Here is a 13,219-nt window from a genome sequence, read left to right on the forward strand (position 1 = left end):
AAAAATATCTAGAAATTGACATAAATTATTCCATTGTTGTTCTTTGGTTGTTACCCTGCGGTGGATAATGCAGAGCCTACAACAAAGGATGGACGATTGGAAGCAACGAGTCAGGATCCTGATGAATCAGATACTTACCGTGGATCAATACTATGTAACCAGCGACGAGTATAAATTCACCGGACAGGCGTCCTATGCCGATATAGCCGCTGGTCGTACCAGTCCAAGTTCAAGAGGCTGTAGTCCGTACAGAAATCAACGAGATGAACCTCCTCCTTCCTGTCCCCTACCAATTCAGATATTGCCGTACAACGTAACGCAACTTTCTGAACAGAAAGCAATCGAAGTAAAACATGTCGAAGATGTTCAGCCGAAACTCGCACAGATTCAAATGCAAACGGACGATAGTAACAGCGATAATGAAAATTCAATTCGTTCAGTTCAGCAAGAAGAACAAACACCAAAAGTGGAAGAAGAAGGAACTGTAACCGATAGCACATTAAATAGTCTTCCTGTAATCACGGTAGTCGAATCAATTCCTCGTCGAGGACGTTCACCAATAAGAAAATCAACTTCTGCTCGACCTAACATGCAAACTAACAAGAAATATGAAAATCCACGTTCGCCTGTATCATGCGCAACGGAAAAGCAAATATTAAGATCTAAAAATGTGAAGAATACGTTGATTCCATGCGATGATAATAGAGGTCGATCTGCTAGCCCTATTTGGGTTCCTGGTTCGACTTCCTATGCCGATATACTTCGAGGAGGTACTCACGCAACATTTAACACATCTGATTCGATGGATAACGATATAAATTCATTAACGAAGGAAACTCATAACACGCATTCAAATGCAACTGAAAGTAACTCGATTAATCTCACGTTATCGGAGACACATATAAATGAAACTCATACAATCGAATCAGAATCTATTAAACCATTGGAAAGTTCGATGTCAATTGATGACAAACAATTATATGAACAAAGTCAGGAAACAGTTATTGAAAAGGATGACACTAAAAATTTCTCACAGGAGACTAGTAATACTTGGTCTAGTGAATCATTAGAACACTGTGACGTACTCGAAGAGAAGCATTATGACAACATAGAAAGTCAAGTACCAACGACTGAGACTTACGAGTACATACACCAACCTATGACCGAACTAGTAGGATTCATAGGTTCCCAACTTGGTGCTTATCCTGTAGGTTCGTATGTTTACGCACCAGTAGAACTTCATCAGCAAATACAACTCGATACAATCACTCCGCAACATTATAGTCAAATGGGTGGTTACACAACGAATCATTATGTTGGTCAAAATAATTTTCTACCGACAACTAGCATATGTCATGAGTCTCATATACAACAACAACGTGAGTGTCCTACAAATGAATCGGAAAATAGTAAAAATGCAAAAATTATTAATTCTCAATCTTCTTCAGTTCTTGAAGTTTCTAATTTGGAAATATCGTCATTCCCGATATCTAATATCACTGAGCAGACTGAATCTAAAAACGAGCAAAATGTTTCCTTAAATACTATAAATATGGATAATAGTACAAATTCAGATAATATTGAAAAGAAGAATACAAGTGTATCAAATAACACAGAAAACAAAAGTCAGATATTCTCATACGCTCAAATTCTTTCTCAAGGTCTTAATTCTCGGACTGAATCAGCAAGTATAGATAGATCAACGACAGAGCAAATCAGAGGACGCTCAGGATCACCAAAAATTGCTTCGCTTCAATATGATCTTCCAATGACTCAGCCAACGATAAATCCTCAAGAAGAAGAAAATGTAGAAAAGATTCAATCGAAACAATCTAGAGGAAATGATTGGGATACTATGAAGAAAAAAGATACAAAAAAGAAACCCCAATCTCGATCTATGGAAAAATCAAAATATACGCAAGATAAAAGAATTTCGATTTCCACGGAAAAAGCGAAAGAGGTTTTTGAGAGAGAAATTACTCCTTCGAAAGAAATTATCCGATCACAAAATTTACCAACAGTTTCAGCTCAAAAAACAAATGGTGCTAGGAAAGAAGACAAAGTAGAAAATAAGCAGCAAAAGAAAAAAACAGGGCATGCAAAACAAAAACAAGATCAACAAAAGGAGAAAGTAAACCAACAGCAAAAGGAAAAGCAAGATCACCAGAAGGAAAAGTTAGATCAACAGAAAGAAAAACACGATCTACAAATGGAAAAGCAATATCAACCGAAGGAAAAGCAAAAACATTTAAAAGAAAAACAAGAACAGCAAAAGGAAAAGCAAGAACAGCGTAAAGAAAAGGAAGAACAGCAAAAGGAAAACCAAGATCAACCTAAAGTACGAACACCTGAAACTACTGGAGCAACGAAAGGACCATTAGAAAAGAAACGTAAGCAAAAGAAGAAAAAATCAGATAAAACAATTGATGATGAAATTGACAAGGCTCTGAAAGAAATAGAAGATATGGATAAACAGAAAGCTAAGGTCCAAAAAGAAAAATATAAAGAACATACCAAGAACAAAAAAGATATTCAAGGAAATTCGAAGAAAGTCGAGCTTTCAAGCGAGGAAATAAATTTGAAATCCGAATCTGAATTAATAGAGTCAAATAAATCCAAAGAAGACGTAAAATCGAAGAAAAAGAACAAAGTCGATAGTCCTAAACAAACTAAAGAAAATATACACGATTTCAAAACGACCGATATCAAACCAATTGATAAGAAATCTGAACAACTATCTCAATACCACAATGTTAATAATTTTGTAGAAAAAGATGTTAAAAAAATAATCAAACTCGTTGAGGAATCTTGGAAAATGAATAAAAGTATCAGTAGTACTATTGAAGCTTATACAGAAAAATTGAAAGCGATTAAGAAGAATCATAAAGTTAATGTTCAGAATATTGAGGAAGTTTTGGAAAATATTACATCTAAGAATGACGATAAGATAGAAGAAGCAAAACCAGAAAATAAGTTAAAATGTAGCGATGACAGCAATATTGAAAGAAAGAAAGAAACTGTGCCAATTCCTTCAAAGGTGAAACAAAAAGAAAAATTAAAGGATAAGACCGTAACAGAAAAATTAGTTTCAACCTACGTGGTGGAATCAAAAGAGCAACCTATAGAAAAATCCATAACACAATGCATTATTTCATTAGATGAAACCAATACTGCTTCTTCTCTTGAAATTGTTGAAGAAACGGAACAAGACAGAACAGAAGTTAATTCTAAAGAAATGACTATTATTCAAGATGCAAAAGTGAAATCTACGAAAAAAATATCGAAGACATCTAAAATTAAAGACATGCCTTCGCCAAAAAAAATTGTTGAACAAAAAGAACCTCTACCTTCTTTCGAAGAGGAGATAATCTCTAAAGATAAAAAGCAAACGGAAGAAAAGATTTTATCTGAGGCACCTGCTAGTCCTAAAGATCAAGATAAATTCAATATGGAGCCACTTTGTAAAGATGAAACAAGACCGAATCTAACTATCGAAGAAATAATACAAGTATCCACAATAAATGAGGATAATATTAATTCCAAATTAATTCAAGCTGACGTTGAATGTCCTAAAGTAGAAGAAACTGAAGAATTTGTAGAAGAAAAAGGGGATCAAAGAAAGGAGGAGGTCGAACATATTAATCATAGCAATGATTTAGAGTTGCTAAGTGTTAATAGCGACATTAGTGAAAACATAGAAGCTAAATTGAAAGAAAATAATGTCAAAAGCATTGACAATGGCTTGAAATCAAGTGTTCCACGCAGTCCATCGCCATTGCAAGTAGGAAAAGCTCTCATTATCGAAGAAACAGTAACTACTGTAACTACCACCGTTGATACAGGAACAATGCAGATAAAACCACTTGACGTGAAACCCGTTAAAAAGATTGAAATTTTAGAAAACGTTCCCTTAGTCAAAACTGTAGGCTCGAAATCTTTCGACGTGATATCTTTGCGACCCGAGACCGTAGAAGCTAGCCTAATCACAACATATGCTAGGGTTCCTGGTAATTCTTACATTAGCGTTGCTGAACAAGATTCGTCCTATCAAATTTCTCATACTGTCAATCAATCTCCCATTGTTCCCATTTCTTCTGAAATTATTGAATCCGATGAACCACCGTTATTCGGGAGTATTAAAGATAGGAGAAAATATCGTGAAGAAATATGCGTGTCTAACGACTCTATGAAGGAAACACTTCATGAAAGCCAAATGATATCGTTCGGTGACGATGAAAGTACTTCTATACAGACAGTCATTGATAAGGATTTGAAAAAAAAGAACTCTGAATCTTTGAACAGTACTATTATCGATGATGTATATAACTCAATTGAATTCGAAAACGAAAAAGAAATATCCGAAGAACATTCGAAAATTGAAGAGAAAAATGAGCTAGTAAGTTTACATCAAAGGAGAAAACAAACTGTTATTGATGAAAATCAGTTTGTAAAAAAAGAAAAAGCTAAGGAGAAGGTAGTAAAAGAAAGGGATGATGATAATAAAACTAAACACGTATTTGATACACATTCCAATTTAGACCAACGAGAAAGCAACGAATATTTATTAGAACTAATTAAGCCTTATTGGTTAAATTATCATAATTATACTAATGCGGAGAATGAACTTTGCAGACATTATAAAATTGTGCAGCTATCACAAAAACCACGTATAGCTGATATCCCTTCTGTTTGTAGTGAAGATAATATTGTGAAAATTGTTCAAGAGTCTGTTATGAAAAAGTCTCAAGTTCAAAAGATAAGCAACGACGAGAAAGCAGCCAACGAAAAATCTAAGATAATATCTTTGCTTGCAGACGTTCCTAAATATCCAATTATTAGCTTCTATGAGTTCGAATCGCAGTGGATACAATTTCAACAAGCAGTCACAAAAAAATCTATTTCTTCATCTTCCATTGATTCTGCAGATATAATAATTCCAGTAAATACTATTTCAAGTAAGACAGAAATAATTGAAAAAGATGTTAATGCGACCTTGACAAAAATAAACGAGATAATCGATATGCATGAAAGTCCTGTTAAAACAAAAAACGATGACATTGATGCTAATACTAATAAAAATCAATCAAAACTCGACTGTAACTTAACTCAACTCAACTCAACTCAAGCTATACATTTGAAAACTGATGATTCGTGGATGAGTTTTTTGGATGAAACGATGGTGATAAATGATGATAATTGGGAAGAAGATACAAATGAAATGAAGCAGAATCCATCAACAATAGTTCAGTCTGAATTAGACCTTATTATTTCAACTACTAGTAGCATGTTGGATGAAGAAAAGTCTTTCAATAAAGAACCGTTTATAAAAGAAGAAGAAGAAGGTAAGGTGTCACCTATTAAAACACAGATATCCATCTCAAGTGAACCTAAAGAGAAAGATATTTTTGTTAAATACGAAGAGAAGACTCAACCTAATAAGGATAAAATACATGTATCTCAGAGAGAAACGCAAAATGTGATAGAACAGAAATCTGTACATTTAAAATCTTCTGAAGATTGGTTGAACTTTTTAGATGAAGAAATACCTATTAATAGTGATGATTTTGAAGATCTGGAAGTTAAATCTAATGTAGTTGTAAATAAAGAAAGAATTGATAAACCTATAGAAAAAGATAAATTAGAAGTCATAGAAATATTAAAAGATACTATGGAAATAGAACAGGACAGAGAATTGAAAAAAAAATTAGAAGAAAAAGAAAAGAAAATAGAAGAAATGGAGAAGTTGACAGATGAAGAAAAATTAGAAAAGAAAAAAAAATTGAAGGAATCAGAGAAATTAGAAATCAAAAATAAGTTAAAAGACATAGTGAAAATAGAAGACATGAAATTACAGAAAGATAACGTAATAATAGAAGTAAAGGAAGAGTTAAAGAAACGAGAAAGAATAGAAGAAAAAGAAAAGTTAGCAGATAAAGAAACATTAAAAAAGAAAGATGAACTAATGGAAACTGAAAAATTAAAAATTAAAGAAAAATCAGAAGACATAGAGAAAATAGAAAATAAAAAAGTAGAGAAAGAAAATGTGATAATAGAAATAAAGGAAGGGTTACAAAAACAAAAAATAATAGAAGAAAATGAAAAGTTAGCAGATGAAGAAAATTTAGAAAAAAAAGATGAACTGGTGGAACCAGAAAAATTAGAAATAAAAGAACAGTTAGAAAATATAGTAAAGGTAAAAAACAATAAAATTATAAAAGCAAATGTAATAACAGAAGTGAAGGAAAACTTACAGAAACAAGAGAAAATAGAAGAAAAAGAAAGTTTGGAAATTGAAATCAAATTAGAAAAGGAAGTCAAACTGGATAAACCCGAAAAATTAGAAATCAAAGAAAAATTAAAAGAGACATTAAATATGGAAGGGGATAAAGTACCGAAAGAAAATGAGACATTAAAAGGGAAGAAAGAATTGCAGAAACAAGAGAGAAAAAAAAGAAAAGAGAAGTTGGCAGATAAAGAAAAATCAGGAAAAAAGGAAAATCTGAAAGGGTCAGAAATATTGAAAACCAAAGAAAAGTTAGAAGATACAATGAAAATAGAAGAGAAAGAAGAAAAAGAAGAGAAAGTACAGGAAGAAAGTAAAATCTTAAAAGACAAAGAAGACTTACAGAAACAAGTGAGAATAAAAAAAAAGGATAAATTGGCAAATGATGAAAAATTAGAGGAATCAGAGAAATTAGAAATTAAAGAAAATTTAAAAAACATAGTGAAAGTAAACGACAAACTGGGAGAATTAGAGAAAGTAAAAAACAAACCAGAGGAATTACAGAAAGAACATGAGAAATTAGAAAAACAAGAAGAAAAATTAGAAGGAGAGGAAAAATTAAAAGTAGAAGAAAAATTAGAAAAGAAAGAAAAATTAAAGGAACCAGAAAAATTGGAAATCATGGAAAACTTAGAGGATACTGTGAAAGTACAAAAGAATAAATTACTGCAAGATAAATTAGAATTAGAAAAAGAAGAATTACAGAATCAAGAAAAAATAAAAATAGACAAGCAATTGATAGATAAAAACAAATCAAAAGAGAAAGAAAAACTGGAAGGGGCAGTTAAACTAGAAATCGAAGATAAATTGGAAGATAAGATAAAATTCGAAAATGAAGATATATTGGGAAGAAAAAAATTATCTGAAGAACAGAAACAATCTGAAAACAAAATTATTATTGATGGTATGAATCAGAATGTAATGCAAAATGACGATAAGATAGAATCTGGAGATCCAAAAAAAGAAACAAAATCTGCTAAGAATGGGAAGATAAAGGAACAAACTAAATCGAAGTCAAAGAGCAAAAAGCAGAACAAATCTGAAACTCAAAGCCAAAAAGAAGAAGATAAAAAACAAATGAAAGATGAAGTAAAAAATCAAAAAGAACAGATACATGAAGAAATAGCAAATGAAGTAAATTTTACATTAAATGACCTTAAACTTGAAAATATTGTGTCATCCGAGATTTTAACAGAGACAAACAAATCAGATGATTCGAAAAAAGAAGTTCTAAAACAGGATAATCAATTACAATTAAGTGAAAAATCATGGACTTCTATAATTAGCACGAAAGATACTGTAGACTCAAATAAACCAGTCGAGCAAATAGAAACGATTACAATTGTCGATATTGCACCACAAGATGCAATTTCTGATGTAAAACTTATTAAACCAATTCCAGTAATCACAAAAGAAACATCTTCAAAGATTTCTCAAAAACAGGACTTGGAACAATCGATTAAAGAAAAGACAGCAAAGAAACAGAAGAAAAAGATTGAAGAAAAGGAAGCAATGTCTACAAGTGTGACTGAAAATGTACAAACTTTTTCACAATCGCCCTCACACGTTTTGATACAACAAGAGTTGAAACAATCGACTGAAGAAATAACATCAAAAAAACAAAAAAAAACGATTGAAGAAAAGAAAGTAGTATCTGTAACTAAAGATAAACAAGCTTCTTCAGAATCACCTTCACAAGTTCTGCAAAAAATTGTTAACGAAGACAACAGTAAGTCCTATTTAGCGACATTCTCTCATGAATCTTTGCCACAATTAAGCCAAAAACAAATAATTCATGAAAAATCATTACCACTTAAAACAGAAGTTCACTCCAACGAATCACCTGCTGATGATATTATAAATATAAACGTCGATATAATATCAGAAAAAGGGATTGATAATAATAATGTTAAAATCGGAGAAAGTATACCATTTAATAAAACAGATTATTCTGATGTTCAAGTTACGAGTAATAATTCCAAAGGTGAAGTAACTTCATGGGCAGAAGAAATAGAAAAAGAAATATTTGCACCGACTGTTTTGCAATCTTTAGAGAATGTAGAATCATCAATACTTTCTTCTACTCTAGAAGATATAGAAGTTTTCACAACTGATCTATTAGACACCGAAACTATTTCAACAACAAAAGCAGACTCGTGGGCTGCTATTGTGGCTCGAAAAACAAATGACACAGTAGATTTATCTCCATTCGTTGAACAGGATACAATTAAAAATGAAAAACATCTTACAAAGGAAGAATATCTCCCTCAAGTACAGATTTTCGTAGATGAGAGCCCTCAATCAGCACCTATAGAAAATCTTGTTCATGTCGATGATCAAGGTTTTGTCGAATTTATAAATCGAAAAGAATTACGAACCAGAAGATCTAGATCGCGATCGAGAACCAATAAATCGGATGATTTCGTTGCAGTAACGGTAAACACGAGCCAAAATAAAACTGATGCTACTTTGGATTCTATTGAACAAAAAATATCGACAGATGTAAAATCTAAATCGGAAACTAGTCAGGACAAAGAAACAAAAAATGAAGTTCAGAAACAGAAAGGAAAGAGTAAATCGAAGTTGAAAGGTAATGATAAGGAAACTATTGAAAAAGAAGTACAAGAAAAAGATGAAACGGTTGTTGTGAAAGAAAAATATAAGGGAACAATAACTAAAGATAAAACTTCAGAAATAGTTGTTGATAGAAAGAAACAAGAACATGAAAAGGACACTAAATTTGAATCTCGAAAACAAAAGGTAAAAGGCAATGCTAAATCGAAAAATCACGATGTAGAAACTAAAGAGAGTAATAAAAAATTAGAAATCTCTTCTAAAAAAGAAGAGATTTCTAAAGAAATTAGTACTGCAAAAATAAAAGAGACAAATAATGAACCAATATTAGATACTCAAACAGAATTGAAAGAAACAAATAAAGAAGAAATAACAACTGAAAATTATAATAATTCCATAGAAAATTGTGTCTCCAAAACAATTAAGGAACATGAAATTAATTTAGAAAAGACCATAATTTCAGATCAAGAAAGTATAGAGCCGGTAGATAAAAGCAGAAAGCAAAAAACAGCTGACGAGCAAAGTAATAATTCTATGGAAATTAGTACCTCCGAAACAAATAAGGAAATTAGTTCAGAGAAGACCATAATTTTAGATCAAGAAAACAAAGAGTCGGTGGAGAAAGAAAAATGTAAAAGCAAAAAACAAAAATCTAAGAAGAATAAATCTGGGAAGAACGAGTGGAAAGAATCAGTAGAACGAAATGAAAGTAAGAAATTTAAAGTAGATAAAGAATTGACAGCAAATATTCAAATTACTGAGAAAGAAAAGACAACAAAAAACGAAAACAATCAAATAACAGAGAAAATAGATACGATCAAGAATCAGAGTAGTGAAAAGATAAAAGATTCTCAAGATTCAAGGACACCGAAGAAAGAAAGAGATGAACCTATTGGTAAATTGAAAAATAGGTCGAAAAATAAAAAAGCAATCCAGGATAAATCAAAAGTGAATGTTAATAAAGATATCGAAAAGTCATGTAAAGAAAATGGAGTAACTAATCAAATAGATTCTAAAACTGTATTGATAGAAACTGAGACAGCAGATATAAATACGAAATTTATCGAGGAAGAAAAATTAGAAATATGTACTGATACAAATGGAGAAGAATTGCATAAAGAAAATGAAAATAATCAGGCTGATTCAAAATTGACACTTATAGAAGTTAATCAAATAGAAATATCTTGTGATAAAAAACAAATGAAGGAAATACCTGAACATAGTCAAACTGAATCAACTATTGAGTCAAAAATAAATGAGAAATATATTTTAGAAGAAAAATTAAAGGTACGTGTTGATAAAAATGATGAAGATTTGCAACTGTTAAAAGAAAATAAAGAATTTATACAGTCTGTTATAAATTCAGAAATAAAAGAATCAGTAATAGATCAAAAGATCCAACAAAAATCGAAAAAGGAAGATAAGAAAAACAAAAAGCAAAGTGCTAAACATTTATCTCAAGATAATTTGAGTAATAAAGAAACAGAGGAAAAAGAGATTAAAAAACAAAATGAAATTACTGAAGAAAAGGAAATTAAATCGGCAACATTAGAACTTACTGTACATGAAATAAAAACGTCGGTTGCAGACATTAAACTTGAACCACAGGAAATCCTTTCAGGCAACGTTCATGACAACACATGTGAAAAATGTGTTGAGAACAAAACTGAACAGGAAGAAATTAGCTTAATTCCTGAAACGATAGCATTAGATTCTGCACTTTCTTCTAATGTGATAGAATTTAGTGCAGATAAATTAAACATATCGGATCATGAAAAAGCTTTTACAGATATCATCTCTTCGCAAAATAATATAATTTCAAAATCAAGTGAGAATACTAATGAGAATACAATCGATTCAAAAGAATACATTGAGCAAATTGAGAATGAAGATAAAAATACATTAAAAGAAATTGAGGAACATCTTCCTTCGGAAATAAAATCATGTCCTACGATAATCGAGAATCTCGAGCACTTACATGAAAATGAAGGAAGCATTGAATCTGATCCGTCCTTTGTAGCTACAGAGAATCGTCCAAAGGTACGATTCTATATTGCTGACGACGTCCTTATTCTTACCCATGATAAAGAAAAGGAACTGAAATCAGCAATGATTCAGGAGAGAACATTGAATACGGTACGATCGAAATTCCTTTCTCTTGACAGTGGTTTTTGGCCGACAAAACATCCTTATCATGAAGCCGAAAAAGATCTGTTTGAGAGTTTAGCTCATCATATTGAGAACGATTCGATTGAGAACAATAAAAAGGATTCCAGTGATCGTGATCCACCGGATCACAGTTATGACGACGATAATAATGGGGGTGGATCTAGAGGTGGTTCAGGGCACTGTTTCGATAATTCGCGAACTCTACTGGGTTCACCTCGTACGGAATGCCTCGTGACCGACCTGCCTGGTGGCATTTGTAGTTGGCGCGATTATAGTACTTACTTATCGAGCGAGAACGAGGAGAAACCGGATAACACCTTGCAGCTTGCACATAAAATGACTGAGAACTTGATAACCGAGCCAAGCTTGCCTTCGAAGTCATCATCCTCTTCGACTAATCTTCAATTAACTTCGAAAATCCAAATGAATTCTAACTATCCTACCTGGATCGATGTTTCAAATAATAACAATCCACTTCCTTCTGACCATTCCAATGCCACTGTATCAACTAATATTCTTATAGAAAACGAAGAAACCATGTCCATTCCTTTGAACGAAGAACAATTCGTTCAATTTAATTTTGAATCTTCCTCGATATCAACCTCCATCCCAAATCATCCAGAACCATCACAAGATATAGGTAGAGCAACGCTGGAATCTCTGCAGCAATGGCCTCCGAATGAACAGATGGAGAGAGAGACGAGGGCAATCGAAGACAAGACTATGAAGATACAAGGGATCAAGGTGCGATGTGACATCACAGTCAGTAATCGCTCTTGTTGTACCATAAATGGTCAACGTTACTGGCACATCTCTATATACGTACATATAGCGTATACATGTTCTGTTTTATTTAATCTTTTGTTGTTGCCCTTGTTTTTTTTCTTCTCTTTTCTTTTCTATTCCTCATTTTCATTAAATGATTCCAAATCAGAACGATCTGCTTATTTGAGTAACACATAATTTTACTGAAATTTTTTTATCTATTTGAAATCGATGCATCTATACTATTTATAAAGATAGTTATTATTTACGTTATTATTATTAAAACATTTCAGCAGAATTAAAAAACATTTTTCCAAAAAAGCTTATGTGATTCGACTTTCCTTCTGTACTAAATTCTGTATGTACTATATGCGTGCTACTTCTTATACTATATTCTAATGAGTTTATCGTCGTATATATTCCTTTTGTTGTAATTAAAACTGCTAATATTTTGCTTACAACGCATGTAGTAGTATACGACCCACTAAAATTTTATATTTAAACATTTAAATTATCGAAAGATAATTAGATAACAAAAAAAATATAAGTTGTAATGGAAATATATTTCGAGAGTAGAAAGTACATAATAATAATTACAAATCTTGTATATCATACATAACATTTTTTATTACGTTATAAACTTAAATTTTCACTTGCATTTGATCATTTTAAATATTTTCATTCGATCGAATCATAATTTCTACCGAAGTGCTTGAAATTCGCCATTTATAGATTCCTATTAACTATTGTATAATATATCATATATAGATCGGAAACATTTTTTTTTTAAAGTTAACTAATTCCTACAATAACCATTATTATTTATAGTTATTTATTTAAAAATGTAATTTGAACTCTAAATCATTAACGAAACTTAACAAGTAAAATTGACTTCAATCCTTATATATTTATATTTTTAGCATATTTCTTCCTCTTTGCTTACTTCTTCTTTCTGCTTGTTCACACATTCATTATATTTATAATTCATGTATTTTATTAATAATTTTGTGATATAATTACGTCTATTTCTCCCCTTCAGTAAATATATATCTTTCATACCATTACATTACTTTAATATATATTTTATGTCAACAATCCTGGCAGTTTCATCATTACAGTTTGATATTTTCTACAGATTTTTCATAGGAATTTGCTCGAGCTAATCAATTAATATATGCCAAGAGTTGATTTGAAAAACTGTCGTGTGCACGGCATGGAATAAATTGATCAAAACAATCAATAATGGAATAACTAATATGCATATACTTTACAGGAAACCATAGAAGCACGTCTCACAGCATTAAAAACTGCCCTTTTGGATATAGAAGCTACGAATTTGTCTCGTGATTCTATTGAATCAATGTTATCTGCCACTGGGGTAAGATGGTATTAATTAGATGAATTAATTAAAAAAAATTAATTTAGTGT

At 31.4% G+C, this 13,219-nt stretch overlaps 2 protein-coding genes across 3 annotated transcripts in view; both read left to right on the forward strand.

The window, feature by feature from the left end:
- Nucleotides 1–67: 67 nt before the first annotated feature.
- On the forward strand, nt 68–5,696 carry LOC124432773 (myb-like protein X). Its single transcript, XM_046981943.1, has 4 exons — nt 68–2,485; nt 2,549–2,752; nt 2,804–5,596; nt 5,679–5,696. Exons 1-4 carry the CDS (start codon nt 68–70, stop codon nt 5,694–5,696), a joined length of 5,433 nt encoding a protein of 1,810 aa, XP_046837899.1.
- Nucleotides 5,697–6,098: 402 nt separating this feature from the next.
- LOC124432685 (nuclear anchorage protein 1-like) overlaps nt 6,099–13,219 on the forward strand; it is a 31,509-nt gene continuing 24,388 nt past the window's right edge. Inside the window, exons 1-2 of one of the 2 annotated variants that reach the window (XM_046981769.1) lie at nt 6,099–11,848; nt 13,065–13,169. In XM_046981769.1, coding sequence (XP_046837725.1) covers nt 6,374–11,848; nt 13,065–13,169 — 5,580 coding nt within the window. In that variant the 5' untranslated portion in view covers nt 6,099–6,373. The remainder of the gene's footprint in view (nt 11,849–13,064; nt 13,170–13,219) is intronic. The other variant, XM_046981770.1, reaches the window with a different exon arrangement.

The sequence above is a fragment of the Vespa crabro genome, chromosome 1 (assembly GCF_910589235.1).
Source record: "Vespa crabro chromosome 1, iyVesCrab1.2, whole genome shotgun sequence".
Taxonomy (NCBI): Eukaryota; Metazoa; Arthropoda; class Insecta; order Hymenoptera; family Vespidae; genus Vespa; species Vespa crabro.

Excerpts from the sequence above, each read along its gene's own strand:
- LOC124432773 (XM_046981943.1), top strand. The coding sequence starts at position 68 with ATGCAGAGCCTACAACAAAGGATGGACGATTGGAAGCAACGAGTCAGG. Across the intron at positions 2,486-2,548 it reads TGGATAAACAGAAAGCTAAG|AAAGTCGAGCTTTCAAGCGA; the intron begins GTCCAAAAAGAA and ends GGAAATTCGAAG. Across the intron at positions 2,753-2,803 it reads AACTATCTCAATACCACAAT|GAATCTTGGAAAATGAATAA; the intron begins GTTAATAATTTT and ends AAACTCGTTGAG.